The sequence below is a fragment of the Limulus polyphemus genome, unplaced genomic scaffold (genome assembly GCF_000517525.1).
Source record: "Limulus polyphemus unplaced genomic scaffold, Limulus_polyphemus-2.1.2 Scaffold1, whole genome shotgun sequence".
In the NCBI taxonomy this organism is placed as follows: Eukaryota; Metazoa; Arthropoda; class Merostomata; order Xiphosura; family Limulidae; genus Limulus; species Limulus polyphemus.
In genome coordinates, this window is record NW_013665611.1 from 740,572 (window position 1) to 764,546 (window position 23,975).

The window sequence follows — 23,975 nt, forward strand, 5'->3', positions numbered from 1 at the left end:
AAATTCGAATACCCGTCTCTCTTTTACTGCGCCAATCTCCTTTTTACACAACGCAGTTCTTATTCTCTTAAGTTTCCAAATTGATGTTCCTAAGGGACGAACGGCCAAGGACAAGAGACGCATATTTCTGAGGGGCGGACCTAAAATCCAGGGACTACAAAGATTGACAGACAGATGTCAGGATGTAATACGCACCAGTTTAGTGGCTATTTCTGGCTACATCGAAAGAGCATGAGACGAAAAACATTTGGTGTCGTATTTTCATTTTATGACAGTATAAGCCATTTTTTTTAAAGGGATTTTTGTGGATTAACAAATTAATAACTTCTTATTGAACCAAAAGAAGGACGTTATCCAATTATGAATAAGATTTTAGATTTGTTGTTTATAAACAACTTAAAATCGTGAACGAGAATAAACAATAATGGTTGAATGATATTTCCATCACGTTACGATATGTTCTCTTGGTTAACTTTATTGAAATAGATTGGACATTTTTGTTGTCTCAAATAGCCCGAATGGTAGATCAACAGGCACGTAAAAAATTCAATAGTAGAATGAAACGACAAGACTAGTGGGAAATAATGTGCTCTTATTGATAGAATAAGCAAAATATTTTTATTATAATGTCTTATTACATCAAAAAGACCATAAACATTACTTAGGTTTTATCATTATTATTGTTTGTATTACGTTTGGAAAAGTGCTTTTATGTTTGGTAATGGTAACTATATGAACTTTCCGTTTCTCATTCAAACGTGTAAAAAAAAAAAAGCTGGTTCACCAATCTAATAGTTCAATGGGTTCCACGATGGCCGATAGCAGCTCATTGGTTAATGTGTCGGACTGTGGATCTGGGTGTTCGTGGTTCGTGTCCCGTTACCGTCAAATACAAAAATCACCCACTATATTTTAGAGCCCTGGGTGAGTTATAAAAGTGACGGTCAGATCAAACTATTCGATCTGTCAGTGGGTAGTGTTGACTAGCTGTTTTCTCTCTGGTCTATAATTTCATAGCTCTCGGGTAGATTTGCGCCAAATTCCACAAACAACAACAACATCCTTGTCAAGAAGTGGGTAAACGTCATAATCCCCAAACCAGAAATTACTCTTGACTAACACTTGGAATAATCATCGACCAACTGAGGCTTAACAATTTCAAATAGTACATTTTACAGGAAAGAAATTAATGCTTAAAAAGTTAGGTTGCTTCGTTCAAAGGTAAACTATTATGTTTTATATAAAACTAATTAGCAATATTCAAGAGCTTAAATTTTCAGTTTTAATCTTAGTTAGTTGTAGACATATTTGACGTCTTATAACGGTTAGTGAAAGAACAACAACCAAAAAACGCGTAACTTTCAATTCCAGAATGTATATCGTTTGCAAGATAATATTTTCTTACTTAGTTTGTATAGATCGTTAAAAAGTTACCCAAAAGAAGAAGCCATATATTTACATTATGTTTATAAAATTAATTCTTTTAGTTAAGAGCCATATTTTTTTTTGTAATGTAAACGACGCTCCAGTTTCCTCCAAAATCCTATGAAATATTCTACACTATGTTAAAACAAAACTTGTGGATTTCTCTATTTTTAAAAGGATCGTTTTCATTATTATTATTTTTTGCATTTATGGCAAAACAACTTATGCTATCTGCCGCTGTCCTTAATTTTGAACTACTGACCAGAGAGAATGAAGCCATCAGCAGTACTCTACCAAACACACTAAGGATTGACTATCCTTCTTATAACGCACCCACAGCTTAAAGTGTGGGGAATATTTAGTGGTATCGCACGAATTCGAACTCGCTAGCTGTGAAATATAACGCTCTACCACAGGACTGACTATTGTTCCTTTAAAAGACAACAAATTTAATTTGTAGTTGTTAAATGTAATTTTACGAAATTAAAAAATATATATTTTACTTTATTGACATATTTTATCCGTGTCACATGGAAATCAGAAAAACCTCAAAAAAAAAAAGATGTAAATCAATTGAGGTTTAGAAGTGTAAATGTCTAGAAAATATTCGTCTCATGTAAACTCGTCATACAGTCAGCCGCATTACTGAAAATACCACTGTAACGATTTGATTGGTGAAACTGACAAACTTCGAGTAAATGGAATCTGTTGTGACATAATATTGACACGTGGGCGAGAAATACGAGAACTAGTCTAACAATGCAGTTGGTGATAAAAAGAAATTAGCATTCAATAAAATTCGTTGTCGACCTTTGGTGCCCTTATGATGGTGAACTGTACAGTCACCGAAACGTTGGAAAATGAAAAATAGTTAGGCACACGATTGGTGTTAATAAGAAAAATTATGAAATAATTTACACCGACCAATTACAAATCTGGAAAAAAGTATTGTCTACTCTGTTTTATACTTAGCAGTGTTTTGTAACAGTTAGTGAGACATGCACCCTTTGACTTTTATTAAGTTTGTTGTAGATCAAATGATTAAGGATACTAAGCGAGTGCCCGTGTGCTCTTTTGATAAGTGAAAAAAACAACAAAAAAACTGGGTAATAAAATGTTGTTGTCTAGTTATATGCAGCGAAAATTGCTATCAGGAGTTGTTGGTTGACTTGCAAAAAATAGTTCTGTACAACACCAACCATTTCGACAGCGGTTATGTTGAATAATGTAGCAGCCTGACGTCTGGCCGAATTATTCTTACCATCTTCATCAATCTTGTTTTCAAGCGTCGGTTTAAATGGAACAACACTTGTATCTTCTCCCCAGAGCTACCCACCCCCAATAGGTGAACGGTAACTTTACGGGGTTATAATCCTAAAATCCGGGGTTCTATTTCCCTCGGTGAACAGAGCATAGAAAATCAATCGTGTAGCTTTGCATTAAAAATATAACTTTTAAAAATTAGCCAATAATTTTTAGTATCATGTTTTCTTCTGCCCCACACGGTAATATCCATCGGGCAGTTTAGTACATTTAGAAAGTAGTTAGAAACATTTTACTTGTAATAATATATTCCATACAACCATTAGGCTTTGAGAACACTCTAAACAAGTGAATAGTGAAAATATATATTAATGAAGTCATAATTTGATATTCATAAAAAAAGTAGCTTTTTTTTTCCGTTGGCAATCTATAAGTAATTTCAGGTTCAAACCCTACTATAACGCTTCTTTAAGTAATAAAATATGATTTTATAATCAAATCATCGAAACTATTATGATTGCTTATTCAACTTATAGATTTTGTGCAAAGAAAGCTTTTTTTCTCGAATATATTCACTGTAAAATTTGTTTTTGAGTGTTTCAAAAACTTTACCATTGAATTCACAAAAAAACATACATACACACATAACAGAACGTATTTTATCATAGCTATGTATGTATGTTTTAACACAACTGCCTTAACATTAATCCATGTTCTACCTACCATATACTGTCAGTGTTGCAGGCTCGCTTAGCCGCTGATTAGCCTCGTTTTTAGCACCACAAGTGTAGTTTCCCATATCTGCTAATCGCACTTGACTGATCAACAGGTTTCCTTCGTTCGAGATTATAAAGTTCGTTTCCTTGCTGGTATCAATTATCTCGCCGTTTCGTAACCAAAAGATTTTGGGCGGAGGAACGCCTTCTGGTGGTAAACACTGGAGTGAGATCTGGCCTTTGATTTCAACACTGGTGCTCAAAGGTTGATTGAAGAAATGTTTCTTCAGGTCTGGGTAAAAAATGACCAAGAGTGCGATGTAGGGAGAATTTAGAGAATGTTCACACTATCTGATAATAAATGATACACGGAAATGTCGAGTATTTGCCATAAAGAAACTGTTTTAAACATTTAATATGGTTGTAACTGTATAAACATTTAATGTTTTTTAATATTCTACATGAAGGAGGAGTCTAGGGGTAATTTTGATAAGTATATTCATTAAAATATTCCTTGTTATTTAAATAGTTCATTTGTTAATAGGTGAGAGAAAAAGGCAGATAGCTTATAGAGACACTACCGAAAGATGCACCCTTTAATACCAGCAAGGAAAGACGAACAAGAGGTTTTTTTATTTTCTTTTTTTTAGGATGAAGTATTATAATAAAAGATAAGGAAAAAACAAGAAACAATGGAAAAGTCGAAGGAGCTATGATTATAGACGAGTCGAAAAGAAAAGAAATATTTGAGTTTATTTTAAGTACAGCACGAAAAAGTGATTTTTTTATGCATGTAATTACTTACTGCAAACGATAGTTAGTTTGAAGATAAGGTAAAGCCTGTTTATGAAAATTACAGTTCAAAACATTCGTATCGATTCTCACAAACCAAATAAAAAAAAAGTTTATTTAATCGACACACGTAGTATTTTGTTCTTCACGGTTAGTTATACTTGAAAATATTTCAGCACTGTATGTTCCTTATTTTAAAATATACCCAAATCATATACCATAAAGTTTAAAATACGCTGTTTTTTCAAGCAGTGCAAAACTTTGTTTTTCACGCTGACACAAACATACACGTGTATATTATATCGTACAAGAAATATACTTTATTCATCTGAGCAAGCCATCCAGAATCTGTCAATACATTATTTTCATCTTCAGCCCAATAGATAGTTTAATTATTGAAATATTAGTTATATTTCTTTTGCTAGAAAAAGATCATAGAAACGTGAAAATATCTGAAGTAAAGAGATGTATTTTAAGGATTACTTCATTTATAATTTATAACGATCTTGTTAGAAGAGAGGTGTTAATCTTGTTCCGAGTTTACTGAATGAAACAAACTACCAGAGAGACGAGTTACTTCACAAACAAACTACCAGAGAGACGAATTACTTCACAAACAAACTACCAGAGAGACGATTTACCTCACAAACAAACTACCAGAGAGACGATTTACCTCACAAACAAATTTCCAGAGAGACGAGTTATATCACAAACAAACTATCAGAGAGACGAGATACTTTACAAACAAACCACCAGTGAGACGAGTTACTCCACAAACAAACTACCAGAGAGACGAGTTAATTCACAAACAAACTTTCATAGAGACGAGTTAATTCACAAACAAACTTTCATAGAGACGAGTTACTTCACAAACAAACTACCAGAGAGACAGTGCTAATTTACAAGTTTCGCGCTCTCATTCATCAAAGTGAAACACACTATCTAACTTTACACACATTTTCAAGCACTTATTTTGGAATTAGAATATCATTGAGGTATTTTCAGCTAAAACTCTCAGAAACCACTAAAATCTCCCTAAATCTTTTACAAGGATGGTATATATATATATATATATATACACACACACACAACATACATACACATATATATGCTGGTTACTTTATAAGAGTATGATCAGGAAGTAAACCCAGCTTTAAATAAGATTTAACTCTAGGAGTAGTTGGGATTCATTTCATGTTTTACGCGTCTCGAATAAACCTTATTATCTTGCATATATATGAATGTTATTACGAATACATTAAAACAACCCTTAGTGCATCTGCATACGAATGTTTAAATTATAAAGATAAATATATTTAGTATACATATATACGTGATTAACATAGGATTAGTTAAAATAGTTAGTGAAATACAGCAAATTATGTGGAGATAATATTTTAAATATCATATATTTATCTTTCGGGCGTCAGGCGTGGCCTAGAAGTTTAGCGAGCTACATTGTGAATCTGAGGACCCATGAATCGAAAAAAAAAAAAAACGTACTCCGCACTTTGTAGCCGTGGGTGCGTTATAAGATTGACGATCAACTTCCACTATTCAATTAGTATAGACCAATAGATGGCGGTTGGTACTGTTGACTGGATTCATTTTCTCTAATCTATTAGTTCTAGAATTGTGAACGGCCAGCAAAGATAGCCTTAGTGTAGCTTTGCGTTAATATTCGAAACAAACAACGGAATCGTATCTTTCGGTGTATAAACTTACAACGTGTCACTAGAAGAATATGTGAAAATTCTTTATGGCTGAAATCTTATTTTCTTTCTGTTATATTGTATATTATCTTGACATGTGATCTTCTAATCCAAAGATCTCTCATATTTTTAGCTGTGGTATAGCGGCTCATAAAATGGCCCCGAGAAACGTCAAATATTTAGCTCATAGCACTGTCATCGCTTGACCAATTTGAGATCTAATTACAGTTTTGGATTCAGGAGGTCAAATCCTTTCGATTAATATATTTTACTGTGCCCAAGGTCTCGTAGATTAATTTACCCTAATCCTGCCTAAAAGAATTTCAATTTGAGGGTAGGCTGGTATTGATCTTGATGTGTAATAAAATCGAATTTAGTATACGCGCGCCCAACGCTTGGTATTGCTGTCGCACAAAAATATAGCTAATAAAAAGGGGGAAATGTCTCATAGATTAATTTACTCCAATCCTTCCTAAATGAATTTCAAGTGGCGCGGCTATTGAGGATTCCCTCTTGTTTATACAGTACGCAGTAAAAGTATCAAATGATGAATTATACGCTTTCCCACTTCAGTTAGTAATTCTCCAACACCAGTAATTTTTATCTCGCCACAGCAGAAGCGTTTTCACGAAATTCTTGCTTTTTTTCTAAAAGTAACTACAAACTGTGCGATCCTAAAAACTTTTAAGCAAAGTCTAATTTATCCTAGACATTCCTTATTGCTGGTACTAGAAAACATGAAAATATCTGAAAAATTTAATTTAAGAAAAATCAAGGACAAATATAAAAATATATATATAAGCTACACAACAGTAACCACCTGATGTAAGTACGAGCCTCAGGGTGTCCTATCTGTTCACAGTAACAAGCCAGCCCGTCTGTACGCATCCATAAGAATGAATGTAAATGTAAGCACCTGTTTTAAAAACCAATGGGGCCATAAAATGCTTTCAAGTCGGCACTCAACGAGAAGAATGAGTAACTAGAATGATCTCATCGTAAATTTGATGACCTAAGTCTGTGGACGTGAATTTTCAATTCCTGATATATTAGTGTCTATAAGCGTACTAACGTAAAGAATTCTAAAAGAAACAGTTACCGCATTATTAAGTACTATAACGCAAGCAAGCAAAAAAATAAAAAATAAAGTTTTATTTATGATTTTTCTTCTTCTAGAATTTGTGCGACAAAATACGATTTGTTTAATACTGAAGCAGTATCGTTTCGATTTTCTTGACTTACTGATAATGTTTGTTAGGATTACAGCGAATTATTGTATAATCGTTTGTTGTTGTTGTATTTCGTGCAAAGGTACATGAAGGCTATCTGCAGATAGCCGTCCCTAATTTTGAACCGATGGACTTAAGAGAAAAGGTAGCTAGTCAACAAGACCCATCGCCAACTCATGAACTACTTTTGTCTGATCTAATAGTATGATTTGACTGTCACTCATATAACGCAGCCTGTGACTCCAAATTGCGGAGCCAATATTTGTGGCAACGAGTCGCAAACTACGGATGCTGGTCTGGATTCAAAGTCTGAGCATACTAACAACTAGGCCTTTATTTCGATAAAGATACTGGAGTCTGTTCAGTTTATAAGCCAGATCTTTCACTCAGATTTATTTTATCCTCACGATTGTGTATGTTTCACTGAGAAATAATTAGACCACATTAGATAACTGTAGTTCTTTTTGCATTATTACTATAGATTCACTCCATCTAGATCAGCGATCAAGAATGTTCTAGTTCTTTTAGCAATATTACTCTAGCTGGCCCGGCATGGCCAGGTGGTTAGGGCACTCGACTCGTAATCCCCGTCACACCAAACATGCTCGCCCTTTCAGCCGTGGGGGCGTTATAATGTGCGGTCAATCACACTATTCGTTGGTAAAAGAGTAACCCAAGAGTTGGCGGTGGGTGGAGGATCTAAATGGAGTGAAGCTAGAGTAATTGTTTGTTTTTTAATTTCGCTACACGAGGGCTATCTGCGCTAGCCGTCCCTAATTTAGCAGTGTAAGACTAGAGGGAAGGCAGCTAGTCATCACCAGGCTAGCTAGATCCATCATAAAACAGAAATATTTTATACTTTAAGGTTTGGAAGTTTTGTTTGTGTGAAATTGTTTAGGTACATTTGTTTTATATTTTGTTGCTTTCTTGTAGAACATTGTTAATAGAGTATCTAAATGGAGTGAAGCTAGAGTAATTGTTTGTTTGTTTGTTTTAATTTTGCTACACGAGGGCTATCTGCGCTAGCCGTCCCTAGCAATGTAAGACTAGAGGGAAGGCAGCTAGTCATCACCACCCACCGCCAACTTTTGGTTTACTCTTTTACCAACGAATAGTGGGATTGACCGTCACATTATAACGCCCCCGCGGCTGAAAGGGCGAGCATGTTTTATTTGACACTTTACTTTTAACTCCAATATTAGCTGATTTGTGTATGTGTGTGGCGATAAAGTCCCTAGCAGAGAGTTGCTTTACAAAACATAAGATCGTTGTAAGAATAAAACATTCCATCATAAAACAGAAATATTTTATACTTTAAGGTTTGGAAGTTTTGTTTGTATGAAATTGTTTAGGTACATTTGTTTTATATTTTGTTGCTTTCTTGTAGAACATTGTTAATCATAAGTGCGCGCGAATCTTAATTTGTCATTATAAGGATTTGATCATCCAGTGTGATGTTTCACATTTCAAGTTGTCCAGCCTCAAAGTGAAAAAAAATCCGAGAGAGAAGTAGCTTAAATTTATGTTTATAAACAAGCATTAACCAAAAATAGTCATATGTGATTGTGGTGTTTGTTCGATTTTAATCTGTACGTTAGGGTACTTCTCAGTGATTATTCAACACCAATGCTATTTCTCTGTTTTATATTTAATTATTTTTCATGTGTGAAAGTTCAGAATTACGGAATCTGAAATGCCAAACTATATACACATACGCACTTCTATACATAATAAGTGAAAACGGAAAACAGTTGTTCTGGTGTGAGAATTGTCTTTAGCAGCAGGACCCACACAGCAGTGAGGATACATCATCTATCAAATTTAAACTCCATTCGAAAGCCTCACATATGGAAGTAATTTATGGTAAAAATTAGGAGCAGATGCCCTACACCTAAACTACTATTCACTGTCTACATCCAGTTGTGGGAAGGAAGTTGAAATTGAAATGTAATAGGCAATTAAGAACAGACTATTGGGAATTATAGGTAAAATTATCTCATAAAGTTCACATTTCTTCCACCCCACCACCACCCAAAATAGCCAAAAACCAACATCGACATCAAGATGACACGATTATAATATATTGGTTAATACAGATTTGGCCAATGCGATTCCAATATAGACAATTTTGTTTGTTATACAAGTAGTGTATAAAATAGTTGATTTTATTTTTAACTTAAAGTAACGGTTCGTCAACAAAATGCTTCTTTAGTTGTTCTGTGGCTTCATTTTCAAATGGAACTCTAAATCTAAATAATAAACAAGTGAATGTGATGGCATTATATGACACATTAAACAATTTACAGAATTTTATTATGGCACTGGTTCTTTTATTCTATGATAAGTGTGGTGTGATTTATATGAACTTATCTGAAATATTAACATTTTTTGCTATACAATTTCTGTCACTAAACGATTGAAAGTTTACGTATCACAAACGCATGGTGAGGTTCCTTTCTCGTTTACAATGTACAGAGATTTCAAAAACTTTCATATTTAAATTACAATAACGTTTATTAAATACGCTTTTAATTTACGTCCAAGTGTATAAAAAACTTTTGCATGAGTTTCTGTTTCTGTTTTTAGTCTAAGTTAGGATCATCAAAACGTTTTGAAAGCACGTGATCGAAAATCACAATTATTGTACAACGTTGCTAATGTTTCCCTTGTATACCTTGTTTCCTGTATAAATGTATTGTCTACAAAGAACCGAATTGTTGGAAACAGAATTACGATCGATTTGTGTGTTCATAAATGTATGTATACTAATGATATATAGAAATAACGAAATTACTTCTGCATTCTACTATGTTTTTAAAAATCTCAATCCAACACACTTCCACTAATACCATGCTTTCTAAATTAGCTTTGCTTTTACGTTTCACGAAAAGAAATTACAAGTAAAAATGTTTAATCATTGAATGATTAGTATTTATTGTCCAAAACGCAAAATATCAAAGTGAGTGTTAGTTTTTGTAATAGCACTAACAAAAATACATGTATTAAATGTGTTGTCATAGATTAACAATATATCCTACTAAGTAAGAATAAGGGCGAGCGCCGCCTAATGGTTAGCGTGCCGGACTGTGGCGCTAATGTTCTGTAATTCGCATCCTGTTATCGCCAAAATAAAAAAAAAGGACCTCACTTTGTGGCCGTGTGTGCGTTGTAAGAGTGACGGTTAAATCTAACAATAGAGTTGACTTGCTATGATACCTTTCCTGAAGTCACTTCAAAATTAGGGAAGGCTAGCGCAGATAGCCCTCGTGCAGCTTTGCGCTAAATCCGCCAAACAAATAAATGTAAAATGACTGAAAAAGTGCTTGACTGTAAAATATTCAAGAGCCGAATAACCCAAACAGCGATATCGCGGATCGAAGAACAACGAATTTTCTTTCATCTTGAGGCAATAAGGATTTGTTATCCAGAAAGTGTATATATCAAAATATTCAAATTCCCCATTTTAACTAAACGGTTTAATTTCAGGAAGTAGCTATTCAAAGTTAAACCTAACTGTAGATGAAAATTGGTTGTCTTTAAGCGCAAAATGGGTTATCTCTGATATGCCCACCACGGGTATCGAAACTCGATTTTTGCGTCGTAAGCCTGCGATACTTACCGCTGAGCCACTGGGGACGCTGTAGGCTAATAAAACAAGTTATTATAATCCTCATTACAAAAGGAACTTGATGTGGTTTTCTTTGAAAGCTAGGCCTAACCTTCGATTAATGTTTTTTTCCCGTATACTCTTCTGTGCCTTAACTATTATCGGTGTGAAATATCAAAACCTAAACAAAATTATCACTTCTAATTAGCAAAGAATACAAAACATGGTGATTGAAATTGTGAGCATGCTGGATCACAGTACTTAAGATTTCTATATTATGAGCAATTTATGACTTATTTCTTGTAATTTTAATTATTAGCCTACAATCACATGGTATTTTTCTTCGTCTATTCTATGTTACATTAGTACAGTTAAAAAAGAAAAAATAAGAATTTAAATTTTCAGCCTCAACAGCATCTTATGCACACGTGGGCTAAATGATCAAGTTAAAGATCTTTATAGTTCAGGTATAGTAATCAGTAATGCTGAAATACTGATTAGATGGAGGAAAGCCAGCCAACAGCACCCGCCAACACAAAGTCTTTCTTCTTTTGGTTTTTTGACGCTTATAATTTTCATATTTTGTATGTTACTTTTATAACGCGCTAACAACTGAAAGTGCGAAGACCACAGCCAATGATATAATGTTTCAAGCTTTTGACCATTTGATCCGAAGCCCAGTATGTTAGCTTCCAGTCACGCGCAGTCATTCCCTCTAAAAACTATTTAAAAAATTTAGAATATAACTCTAGAAGAACAATTACATTTAACTGTGCCATTTAATGAATGGGTCATTCCTATAAATGATACTTTACTGTAGCTAACTAATCAATAGTCTTTCTTTAATTGAAATACTCCTGAATTTGGAAATAACCAAATAAGTTCTTTTTTTTACAGTGACTTCAAAGTTTTGTCTTTCAATGTATAGTTTCCTCGATGGCTTACCAGTAACTTTACAGACTTACAATGCTGAAATTCGGTGCTCGATTTCCAGCGGAAAGCTAAAAATAAAACAAACAGAAACGCTTTGCGCTAAAACACAACAACTGGTGTATGAAAATAACATTATGAAAAACGTAATTTTTATAAAACAACGAATAATCAAAACAAATCTGGTGTATAGACAACTAACATAAAGCAAGACCAGACCGATATACAGTTGTAAACTTCCATCGACGACAAAGTTTAATTTTAAAATATGTTGTGTGAAAGAGTTTAAAAAATAATAATGCAAAACAAGCAAACGTGAAATTATACAGCTAATTCCTAGATAATTTTTTTTTACTCGTTATAATGAAAGCAAAAAAGTAATATTTAAAATCCTTTTTTTTCGTCCGCTTCATCTAAAAAAATGACGCAAGTCTTCGAAACATTCCATTCAGATTCACTGAATTAAATTAATTTGCTGGTTAACTACTACAACCTTCTTTCACTGTAGCTATCATCTTAAATCTCGTGTTGTTCTCCTTAGTTCCCCCCTCCTCCCCACAGTGTATCTGGTGTTCGTCTCCTTAGTCCCCCCTTCCTCCTCCTTCCCACAGTGTGGAGATAAGAAAGCGCTACAAATCGTTTCTTTTTGCACGGACAAGAAAATATCATCCTCGATAAAGGAACATAATAAATCATACAGACCATAACCCACCAGATATATACAGTTATGGCTCAAGAACTTGGGGGAAACAACGGGGGAATATGTCCGCCCAAGTCACTTCGAACTTACATTTCCAAGAACCTCCGACCAGGAGAAGTTCTGCAAATGACGGCTGCTCCACCCCGAGCCAAGATTAATGCTATAGCTATGCATTCTTTTCTCTGCATAGCAAGTCAGCAATCCAGATATTAAACTATCTCCAAGCTTTATGGGTAAATAATCAATTTGTGGTCGCGTGTCATCCGCAGCTTTCATCCCCCGGGTAAAAAGACTTAACTCAATGTGTTGTCTTTCCCTCTTCCCCGTTTCTTCAAATCTGCAACCCTTACGTAGTTTCCATTTCTGAAGCGCGTGCCCCGGGGTGGCTACAGTACTGATTGGGCGGGAAACCGTACATTGAGAAGACCTGTTACAAAGTTTAAAAAAAGTTCTATGACAATTCTGGACTGAAGGGGGCTTGCTAGCGGTATCCAATAACCAATTACAATTTGACATGGGTTATATGTCATCATGAGGACTGGAGGAGACAGCCTTCAATGACAGATCACAGCCAGATGAATGAACCAGTTTATTTTTCTTGAAAATTACAAGAAAAAGGAGAATTTGATTTCTTTTAGATCCTACTGATTAGTTATGTTACTGTGTAGATTGACTTTATTACTTCTATTTATCAGTGTACAACAGGATGAAAAACATACCTATTATTTTATTCTAAAAACTGCATTCCTTGCTTATTTTTTATTTCAGCAAATATCCTGCCTTTTAACTTTTTATGTATGCCTAAGATGCAGCTGAAATGAGAGAAGAAACTTTCATACTTCATTATTTTGAGAAGTAACTCCTGAGAAAAAGGCAGCAAAGATAAAAATGGCAAGCTGAGTTGTTGCTGTTGGTGCTGTGTAGCATAACGCACCGACAGTCTATAAGAACCGATGAGCTAATGACTTAACTTATAAATATTTCTTTCATCAAACTGATCGTTGATGGACTTGATGCTGGCGAGTGGCAAGACGTGCAGGAGTAATAGTTTGAACGAGGGGGTAAATGTGAGGGGGCAGCAGCTGGAGATATGGATGATTAGTCAACTAATAGCCCATAAAAACATTAATCATAGTAAGCCTAACTAACGAAAAATTGTATATAGTGCGAAAAACTTGCAAACTTGTATTATGGAGATTACAAATACTATGTCAGTTAACACGCCTACTGTGAAGGATGCACACATAGTTTTCAACATGCACCAATTCGAAGAGCGAACTGCTATTTTATGATTCATATTATCCCTTACATTACAACAGTCCGAGCTTGGCATGGCCTGATTAGGGCATTCGACTCTCAATCTGCAGGTCACGTGTTCGAATCTCGTCTCCGAACATGCACGCGTGGGGCGTTAGAATGTGACGGTCAATCATATTATTTGTTGGTAAAGAGTAGTCCAAAAGCTGGCTGTTGACTAGCTGCCTTCCCTCTAATTTATTACTTTAAAATAAGGTAAGGCTAACGCAGAAAGCCCTTATTTACAGCTTTCCGTGAAATTTAACAAACATGCAAACTATCCCTTATAGGCTGAAACTACAACAGAACCCCCTGCAGTTGAAAATATGAACGAAGGCAATATTACTTTTTATTGACGAAATATAAAAGTTAAGTTGCTGTTACTTATGTTGATTATAATGATTTCTTACGTAATCACATTAATACGAAGTTACCGTAATGGTTTTAGTCTAATTCTAATTCCTATTCGTACAATGCTTTTAATAAAAATCTTTCGAGCCGAAAAGCATATGTCTTTTATTCCTGTATGTATATATTTTTAAATGATGTAAAAACAATATGTTGTCACCAAAAACGTATATGAAGAATTTAGTATTTGATTTAAATTTTGCATCAACAGCAAAAGAAAAAAAAAACAAAAAAAAAACAACAAAAACAACAAACAAACCAAACCGGTTTATGGTAAGAAACACTTCAGGTTAATTAAAACACTAATGTTCCAATGTAAAAAGAAAATACTACTGGCTTGTATTTCACATTTTAGAAATAGGTATATACCCGTTCTGGTGATTTACTGCGAAGTGTTCTTTTACACTCATCACGTTTTAAGTGTGTATGCAGTTCGAAAGCTCAATGTTTTAAACCAATCACGTTATAAATCAGTTCTTCAAAAAACAAAGCAAAAAAAAAAACAATGTTAAACTACAATCTTACAACAGAGACAAACAAACAATGTTTTGGTTTTATGTATGAACAGTCAGCGCTTTCTTTTAAAAAACTATTTTCATTGGAACTTTAAATAAGTAATCAAATATTCAAAAAATACACCGCTCCTTGACACTCATAGTTGGTAAAATTATTTTTTTTTTCGTTTCAATTTTTTGTTTGCACATTCTTATGTATTGTGGCTCTTAAACTACATTTCATTTTGTCCGTTTCAATATACGTATTTCATGATAAGACGCGGCCTAAAGTAAATGGAAACTAACAAGGCTTATAATGAAATAGAACACTGACAAGAAAAAATAAAAAAATAAAAAAGAAATCGATTTTATCATTAATTTTTTTTTCTTGTGAAAGAGGATGATAAAAGAAGATTCACGGAAACGCGCATAATGTAGACTATATCCTGATATTCGATCGAATAAATTTATCTGTTGCGTGTAAAAAAAAGAAGAAAATTCCTTTAAAAATTTATTACAATAATAATATGGAGTTTAAGTTCTAGGATCTTGCGAAAACTGATTAACGTAATTTCAATAACATATTGACTTCCTTTATGGGCAAGTTGCTTAGCTTCTAGAAGCAGTAAAAATTAAAACGAATAAAATAAACAAAAAAAAGCACGACACCAGTAACTGTTCAAATACAAAATGTAAGCGAGGTTATTTTAAATAAGAAGCGGATAGTTATTGATGCGAGACATAGCCTAACGGTACCTTGAGGAATAGAATATTGTAATTTTTTTTCTTAGCGAAGTGATTAAAACTTTTCATGTGAAAATAATTTTTTGTTTCATGAAAATCACGAAATAAAATCACTGTGGTCACAGTCACCAGCTACGCCTAGTCCTATCCTTCATTTTTTCCTTCTTACACTGATCGAGATAAGCTTTGGCACAGAATAGCCTTTTCCTTCAAGAATCAATGGCCGATAACTCTTTTCCCCCTGGTGGGAAGCTGCTGTGTGCTTGAGGAGCCCAAGTGACACGTCGCAATGGCAGTAAATTGGAGCAACAATTAATAAGATGAAAAGAATGTAGCCTTTAGCATGCCCAGGGCGAAGCTGACAAAAGGACTTAAGAGGGCTCAATACAAGGATTAGAAAGGTGAACAGGTAGCACTTCTGGCTCCGATCTTCGTCGTTTCCTGATGAGTAAATTGTGTTTAATCAACATAGCGGAGGATGAGTAAACACTGAAAAGAATTCCCCAACTTAACAAAACTAAAGAATAAAGTCGAACATTGATAGGTATTGCAGGGATAAATTAGGCTTCTCTAGCTCTGGAGGATCGTTTATTTTATTTATATAGAACTATAAGCTCTGTTCATGAGCTTCTTCCTACCCATATCATAACAGCCTCTTTCTCATTGTCTAAAGAATAAAAAAGTCCAAGTAAACGTAAGTGAAGCTAACAAGCAAGTTTATTAAAAACATTAACAACCTCGACATTTACAAATACTACAGAGAATGTCAAGTTAAGAGGTAATTTTACTATTTCTTAACTTCGCCATCTTGAAAATTTACTGAATGAGAAACTTCTTTTAAAAATCCGATCCCCGTTGATGGAAGTCAATCCCAACCGATATTATTTGACGTTAAATAATTTCAATAGAGCTACCTTAGATATCTGGTCGTCTTGCACGTATCTCGTCTGTATGGAATGATTAATGTAAAGTAATAGAAGGGACTTCTGTTGAGATAGCTAATTTGTAATGAACGAATGACATTCGTTCGAAAAAAGGGGTAAACCTATCCTTTGTTTCCAATCCCTCAAAAGTTGAAAGAAATCGCAGTTACTCAAACAAGGATAAACGAGTTTCATTCACTAAATCACACTGAATGTTAGTGAACCTTATCTGTTTAATAATTCAAAGTTTATGACAATAAAGTTAAGGGAAGGAGACGCAAGTCAGAAAAATCATTAAAAAATTATCAAAGTAAGACTAAAGAAACAAGTGCTTAGGAGAAATTATTTCAAAATGTTGTTTTGGTCCATTAAACCCCAAAAATCAACCAATCAACCAACCATGTGTCCAAAAAATTATCAAAAGTAAGACTAAAGAAACAAGTGCTAAGGAGAAATTATTTCAAAATGTTGTTTTGGTCAATTAAACCCCAAAAATCAACCAATCAACCAACCACGCGTCCCTCTTATAGTATAAAATAATATAATGTTCCTGTATAAGTTATTTCTAAAAAAAAGTCAAAGGTTATTTATTACTGCACTAACTGATCTTATTTAAACCTGTGTTGTATGTATGTATCAAAATAATATTTGACCTATCTTTGTATTAAAATATTTGTGATCCTGAGGATCCTGATATCAACTAAGTATGATTTTCCTGTAGGGTTAATTGTGACAATAACGTCATGCTAGAGAATATATTATCACAATATGCGTCACTGTTAAGAAGTTTGGTTTGTTTGTTTTGAATTTCGCGCAAAGCTACACGAGGGCTATCTGCGCTAGCTGTCCCTAATTTAGCAGTGTAAGACCAAAGGGAAGGCACCTAGACATCACCACCCTCCGCCAACTCTTGGACTATACTTTTACCAACGTCACATTATAACATCCCAACGGCTGAAAGGGCGAACATGTTTGGTGGGACGGGGATTCGAACCCGCAACCCTCAAATTGCGAGTCGAGCGCCCTAACCATCTGGACATGCCGGGTCTAACACGTTTGGATGCAGATAGATTTTCGCACATAAAAATAAAATATCCCCACTTGTTATCAAGTTATTGGTTATAATAGCTATAAAGAATAAATTATATAATTGAAGACGTACAAATGTACCATAAACTAATTATTTTCGCTCAAATATGTTCTTAATATTAGCTTTGTATGTTTGGTACACTAACTGATAGTATTCAGAAAATATTCAGGAGTTAGAGTATTCCAAACTACAGGAAAATATTACAACAGTTGTGTTGCATTATGTGTCGTCATGCGTTTCCATGTGTCTGTCAATTTCGTCCCAAACGAGTTCAGTAGATGAAAAGTCTGTGACTATGATGGCTAAACCATGTTTTTGAGAACATCTTGTTGTTTTTTTGCCTTCAGTATAACTTCGGTATAGTTTAACTGTATGCTTCAGATCATTATTTTATTGAAAAATGAAACCTTGGTTAATAAGACTAACACTAAAGGGCACGACAGTTTTTGTAGAGTATTGTATCAATTTTATTCATACATTTAACTTCCAATTCTATAAATGTCCCATGATCTCTTTACCAAAACAGCCCTAAATCATGGTCTCTCACCTTCTTATGAAGGTACATTTGGTTGCTTTGAGGAATCTAATGTTTAAATATATACATTGGATTATGACTGCGTTTGTATGCGTCTAAATATATAATTTAGTGTTTATTGCTACGTTAACCAATAATTCTTACACTATGTATGCTTATACTAAGCATACGTTAGAAAAATAAACTATATTCACTTCGTATGATATTTTTGGTGACTTACAAGCAATGGTAACAACTGCTCGTCTGCTTTTTATCTCGCCAGATGATGACCACGCAAAGCATACACAGCCATATTTGTTTGTTTCTTCATAATTCTCCACTTCCTTCCAAGAGATGTCTACCGAAACTTCGACTTGTCTTACCCCGTTCATGGGATCCACAAACTGCTGGTGACTATGTTGACGTCTATGAGCCGATTCATCGTTACACTTAAAATACACCCAGAGGGCATATCGGGCCTTACAGTGGAGGATAGCAGGTTTGTTTCTCACTACGAACGTATCTTCTGGTTCCTCCACAAACACTGGGGCGGACGATGGATCTGGATCCTCTGTTGGAAGAGGATCTAACTGAAACACCCCTGAAGGTAAAGAAAAAAAAAGAAGTTAACATATAGATCGACACTACACAAATGAGAAAAAGAATGTATTTTAAGCATTTGTTGCTATTTAAAATACACATTTTCGGTTTTTGACTTGATAGATTACTCCATAATGTAAGGCTTTTATCTGTAGGTTTTAATAAGGACATACTGGTTTTTGCAAAATTTTTTTTTTTACACTAATAGAACTTACAAATATAACTAGCTATTACATGACATAAAAAAACATACACACAAATCAGATTACTGTTTGGGCCATCATGTCCAGATAGTACAGTTGGCGCCTATTTACCCAGTGCAATAATTCTGAAAACAATTCTCGAATATCTACCCAATGGAGTAATTATACAAAAATAGATATTTCTTGTCTATATATTTGCTCAGTAAAATAAGTTTATAAATAAATTTTGTCTTATACCTGCCTAATGAAATAATTTCATAAATTCTCACTTGTATACCTGCCCAATGAAATAATTCTATAAACAGTTCTCGCCTATATAAACCAATGAAATAATTCTATAAACAGTTCTCGCCTATATAAACCAATGAAATAATCCTATGAACAATTCTCGTCTATATACCTGCCCAATGAAATAATTCTATAAACAATTCTTGTCTATATAAACCAATGAATTAATTCTATAAACAATTCCTGCCTATATAAACCAATGGAATAATTATATAAACAATTCTCGCCTATATAATCCAATGAAATAATTCTATAGTGGTAGATAAGTCACTCAAGCGCTATTGCTAGTGGTAAAGCTTATAAAGTTTTATAGTTTATTTCTAGACATACTGATTAAAAGTCAAAATAGGAAAGTATATCTGTATACAAATCACTTGGAATACCATGTACAGTTTTGTTCTTCTTATTTAAAAACGATACTAACTTATTGGAAAAGGTTCAGAGGAGAGCCATTACGATGATTCCTGCGAAGGATGAGTTAACATATCTTGAACTTATTTTCTCTTGAGAAAAGAAATATTTGAGAGGTGATCTTATAACAGTTTACAAGATTATTCGGGTGATCGATAAAATAAAGGTCTTAATACTTCTTTGTGCTATATTATGAAGATACTTAATAGGACGAGAGGACAGGCTAGATTCCTGTTAAAACAGTTTTATTTTTATAACAGGATGATTAACTTAACTTATGCAACGAACAGTAGAGGCCAGTAAATTATAGGCGTTTAAGAAAAAAATCGATGATTTCTTAAAAAAGTAAAGGTTAGGTTTAAATGTTTATTTTTCTCTACGGTGGGTATGAAGGAACAGTGTAGGAAGACCAAACTATCCTTTGTTGTCCATATGTTATGTTATAAACAATTCTTGCCTACATATCTAGTGACAGGATTCTATAAATAATTGTTTTGTTTCAGTAACAATGAAGTTTTTATTACAAACGTAAGTTCTTATGATCATATTGGTGTATAGTAATCGCTTTATGTAATCTGTGCATAGTAGGTCACATAATAAGTACTCTCTTAAAATAATTGTTTGCTAAATTTTTCTATTTTTACTACCTTAAAAAAAATTTGTATGGCCATTTTGAAATTTCTTCGGACGTTAAGAAGATAACTGCTGTTCAACCAAAATAACAAATTTAATATACTATATACATATAGGTGTGTTTGTGTGTATTGTTTATTGTGTTATTATATCAATTGTTAGTTAGTTTGTCTGAAAGTTTTTTCTCTCATTACCTTTCTTGGAGAAGTGTGTGATTGTGATGAATAGTATGAGAAAAGTTTGTATTTCGGTTTACAAAATGGATTTATAAAGTATACATCTAAGCGAATACAGGATAGCGCTTTTGATAACACCATGTGATAAATTCAGATTATGCAGAAGCGTTTAACTGCTTTTTCTGAGTATATTTCTGTACAGTGTGTCAAAGCGAAATGTTACCAGTGTATATGACATTAGTTTAACTTAAATTCCAGGAGCTTTAAGGAAAATGGCTGATGGATGTACACAGGAAAAAGAGAAAGATTACTGGATGGAATTTCTTTTAAGGGGACATGTGGTTTAAGGTAGACAAATTACAAACTCAATTTACTATATAGCGATAACCTATTCGCTAGGACACATTCTACAGAAAACACGTGTGACTATTCCATTTACGTAAAAATAAAACAAAAAATGTAACTATACCATGTGTATCTTTCCATTAGTAATATAACCTCCCAGTGTTTGTGAAACCATAAGGGTCGGCTGAAAACTTCTTATATTTTATCATCGCCAACGAAAACATGAATTAAAAAAAAACAAGAATATGCTCTGCACTTCACGAGAACCAAAAAATTTTCGGAGATCGTTTAAATTTAGTCCACACGCTGTAATATCGTTGCCAATAACAACAGAGATGACGGGACAGCGATGTGGCTAGGAGGTGCTGAGCGTAGCCTTCGTCAGGGCATCAAGGAAAGAAACAAGACGTTCATTTCTACAGTAAAGTTATACATTCTTAGAAGAAAAAAAAAACATATTAAAAACTATATTCGAATGTTCCAGCGTTAAAAAATTAGTCTGAAAGCAATTTCCAATAATATAATTCCAGCTAAACTAATTAAAGCATCTACTCACACACTACATACGGGTATTTATAGCAGCGAAAGGAGTTAAAGTGACACATCACCACGGCGAGTTCACGTTTCTTTTAAACAGCACGTTAAGTAAACATACAAGTTTGTGTCACTGCTGTTCTTTTGATATCAGAGAACTGAGCAACTGCTGTGTATTTTAACCTTGTATAAGTACATAGTTTACTCTTGTACTTTCTCCCCCCCCCCCGCCCAAAAAAAAAAAGAAGCTACGAGTATCAACAATTTTGTCAGAAGACAACGACGCAGAAGAAATCGAAATGCTTGAGTCTTGTTATGGCATTAAACTAAAACATTTCGTTCTTCAGCATCACTGCTGGAAAGACATTACAAATATGTAAGAGGTGAAGCATGTATTTTATAGTTCAATTATATTACTCAATGTGCAAATTAAGTCGGTTTGTTTCGCATTATGCTTTTCAATTAATATAATGAAACTATGACTAATCATAGAGAGTCCTTATAGAAACATTTCGAACATTATAAGTAAGGTATTTTGAACAGTATGTATAATAATTAGCTACACTTTTTACTAGTTTTAATACATGCAAGTAGCTGGCTTGAAGGTAATATTATAAACTACTCTATAAGTTCTAATATTCTAAACATTTTTCCACTTGAAGCAATATTGTGCATTTATCGTTTTATATAAATAGATATGTTGTACTTTTATTTAGTTTTATTAAACAATACTGTCAATCTGTTATAATATTTGTCTGTTTGAAAATGCGCGCGCATTTCATTTCAACAAAAAGTGGATGTAACTATACTTTAGTAGATATTTTATACAACATATTAAAAAGCTCATCAAAGCTTTTAAAACGGTCTAACGTCAGGTCATAGAATAATATTATAAGTTTATTTATTGATAGTATTAAATATGGTAAAGTTTAGCCCTAACTAAACTAAACCAAGAAACGTACACAAGTTACAGTGTTAATTTATATTTTTATCGAATTCAGACCGTAATTAATAAAGGCTTAACTAATGTTAGGTATAAGACAGCTGTTCCCAACCTTTTTTTTTTATCTTCGCGAACTCCTTAAGTAATAATAGTTTTCGCGGCGAACCCCTTTTAAGCAGTAATAAATTTTGTAAAAAAACAAAAAAAAATACGTTTCTGTAACACATAGTAGGAACACGTTTAGAATAAAATCTGAATCTCCGATACTGTCATCAGTTTGCAGTTAGTACCCAGTATAATTGAAACAGAATTCTTGAAACATAATAAAAAAAATTGGAAACTAAAACTGATCATAATTCTCAGCTTGTTTTGAAGAACACGGTGCTTTAAAGTTCGGCTCAATAGAAGAGAGGGAGAGATAGTTTTATATTTTGTTCTGCATCAAACTATTTCCTACCGTACATATTTTAATAAATTAGAAAGAAATTAAAATATTGGTAAGAATTGTAGAACCAGGAAAGTGAAAAAAGACCCCATTACCAAATTATTCTCGCGAACCCCTCAGAATTATCTCTCGAACCCCTAAGGATTCGCGAACCACCTGTTGGAAAACACTGGTCTATGACAAGTGAAGTTATAGATTTTGGTGTCTGCGATTAAAATTCTTTTGTATTATTCTAGAAATCCAGTATTTAAAGAAGTACTTTTGCAATAAAGATACCAATTCGATCGTAAATGTTTTAACGGGTCCCTGCTTGTTGTAAATAATAACTGCTGAAATACACAAGGTTCAAGGGGGTTAACAACAGTTTTGATCAAAAGAGAAAAATAAATACATTAACAAGGTAGAAACATAAATATTAAGGCTGGTCGACCCCCATTTCATGTGATTTTCTGTAATAATAATAATAAAATCTACTCTTATGAATTAATTATTTCAAAAAAGGCTCGATTCCCTAAACTTTCAAATATATAATAAAATAGGACATGGGCGTCCGCAGGAATTTTTCCAAGGAGAGGCAAAATAGTGTGAAATTGTGATCTGAATAAAAAATATGCCGGATGAATAAAAAAGAATTAAGTTTCTTATTATCCAGGGGGCAAGTAGCCCCTCTTGACGCCCCCTCGGACGCCCATGAAATAGGACCGAGTATGGTTCAATAGTTAGCGTCACGTTATGGAAAAAAACTCGCTTCGCACTTTTGGGTTATGGTGTGTTATAAATTCCACTACTCGATCAGACAAGAGTACGCCAAGAGTTGTCGGTAGATGCTACTGACTAGTTGCCTTCACTGTACTCTTATCAGTTCCAAATCAGGGCTAGCACAAATTACCCTCGGTATATGTTTGCGCGAATATGCGAAAACTAACAAATACAGCAAAATAACAATTTATTATACTTAACGTATAATCTTATCATTTCATAAAGAGGAGAGAAGTAAACATTTAACTGTAATTACAGCTTCACGAACTATGGCTAAACTTAAACTAACGTTTCAACTTTGAATGTCTTACTCTTTATACACGCGAAATTGTCCAACCGTGGTAAAATATACCCATGAAACTGTAACTTACAATAAGTATAGTCTCAGTTGTTTTTTCAAGTTAGTTTGACCTTTAAGTGCTTTAAGATATTTATCTGGTCCAAATATTACCCATTTTTTAAATTAATATTACAGCTGTGAGAGGAATATCTAAACAAACAGTCTGTAATATTGTATTAATAATATTCGTTACCATAAATCACTATTAATATTTCCTTTTTGTTTGAGAACTTGCATTCTAAATTCAATCAACAAAGTATTCAAAATACCAACCTTCTATTGCCACAAAACATAACATATATTATACATACGCACTTTTGTTTATTAATAGGTCTCTGTATTACCATCTTGGGCAGTTGAAAAGCTTAGTTTTATAAACAGAGTTTTAAACAGGGGTAAATTCCAATTTCCTTTTATCAAGCAGTGTATATATATATATATATATATATATATAT

General features: G+C 33.7%; 1 protein-coding gene across 5 annotated transcripts in view; it reads right to left on the bottom strand.

Annotated features, from left to right (window-relative positions):
- The window catches only part of LOC106459436 (netrin receptor UNC5C-like), a 271,029-nt gene that overhangs the window by 94,153 nt on the left and 152,901 nt on the right, over positions 1–23,975 (bottom strand). For 4 of the 5 annotated variants that reach the window (XM_022387980.1, XM_022387910.1, XM_022388020.1 and 1 more), the window contains exons 2-3: positions 18,085–18,444; positions 3,412–3,696 (exon numbers count right to left, since the gene is read on the bottom strand). In XM_022387980.1, coding sequence (XP_022243688.1) covers positions 3,412–3,696; positions 18,085–18,444 — 645 coding nt within the window. The remainder of the gene's footprint in view (positions 1–3,411; positions 3,697–18,084; positions 18,445–23,975) is intronic. The other variant, XM_022388108.1, reaches the window with a different exon arrangement.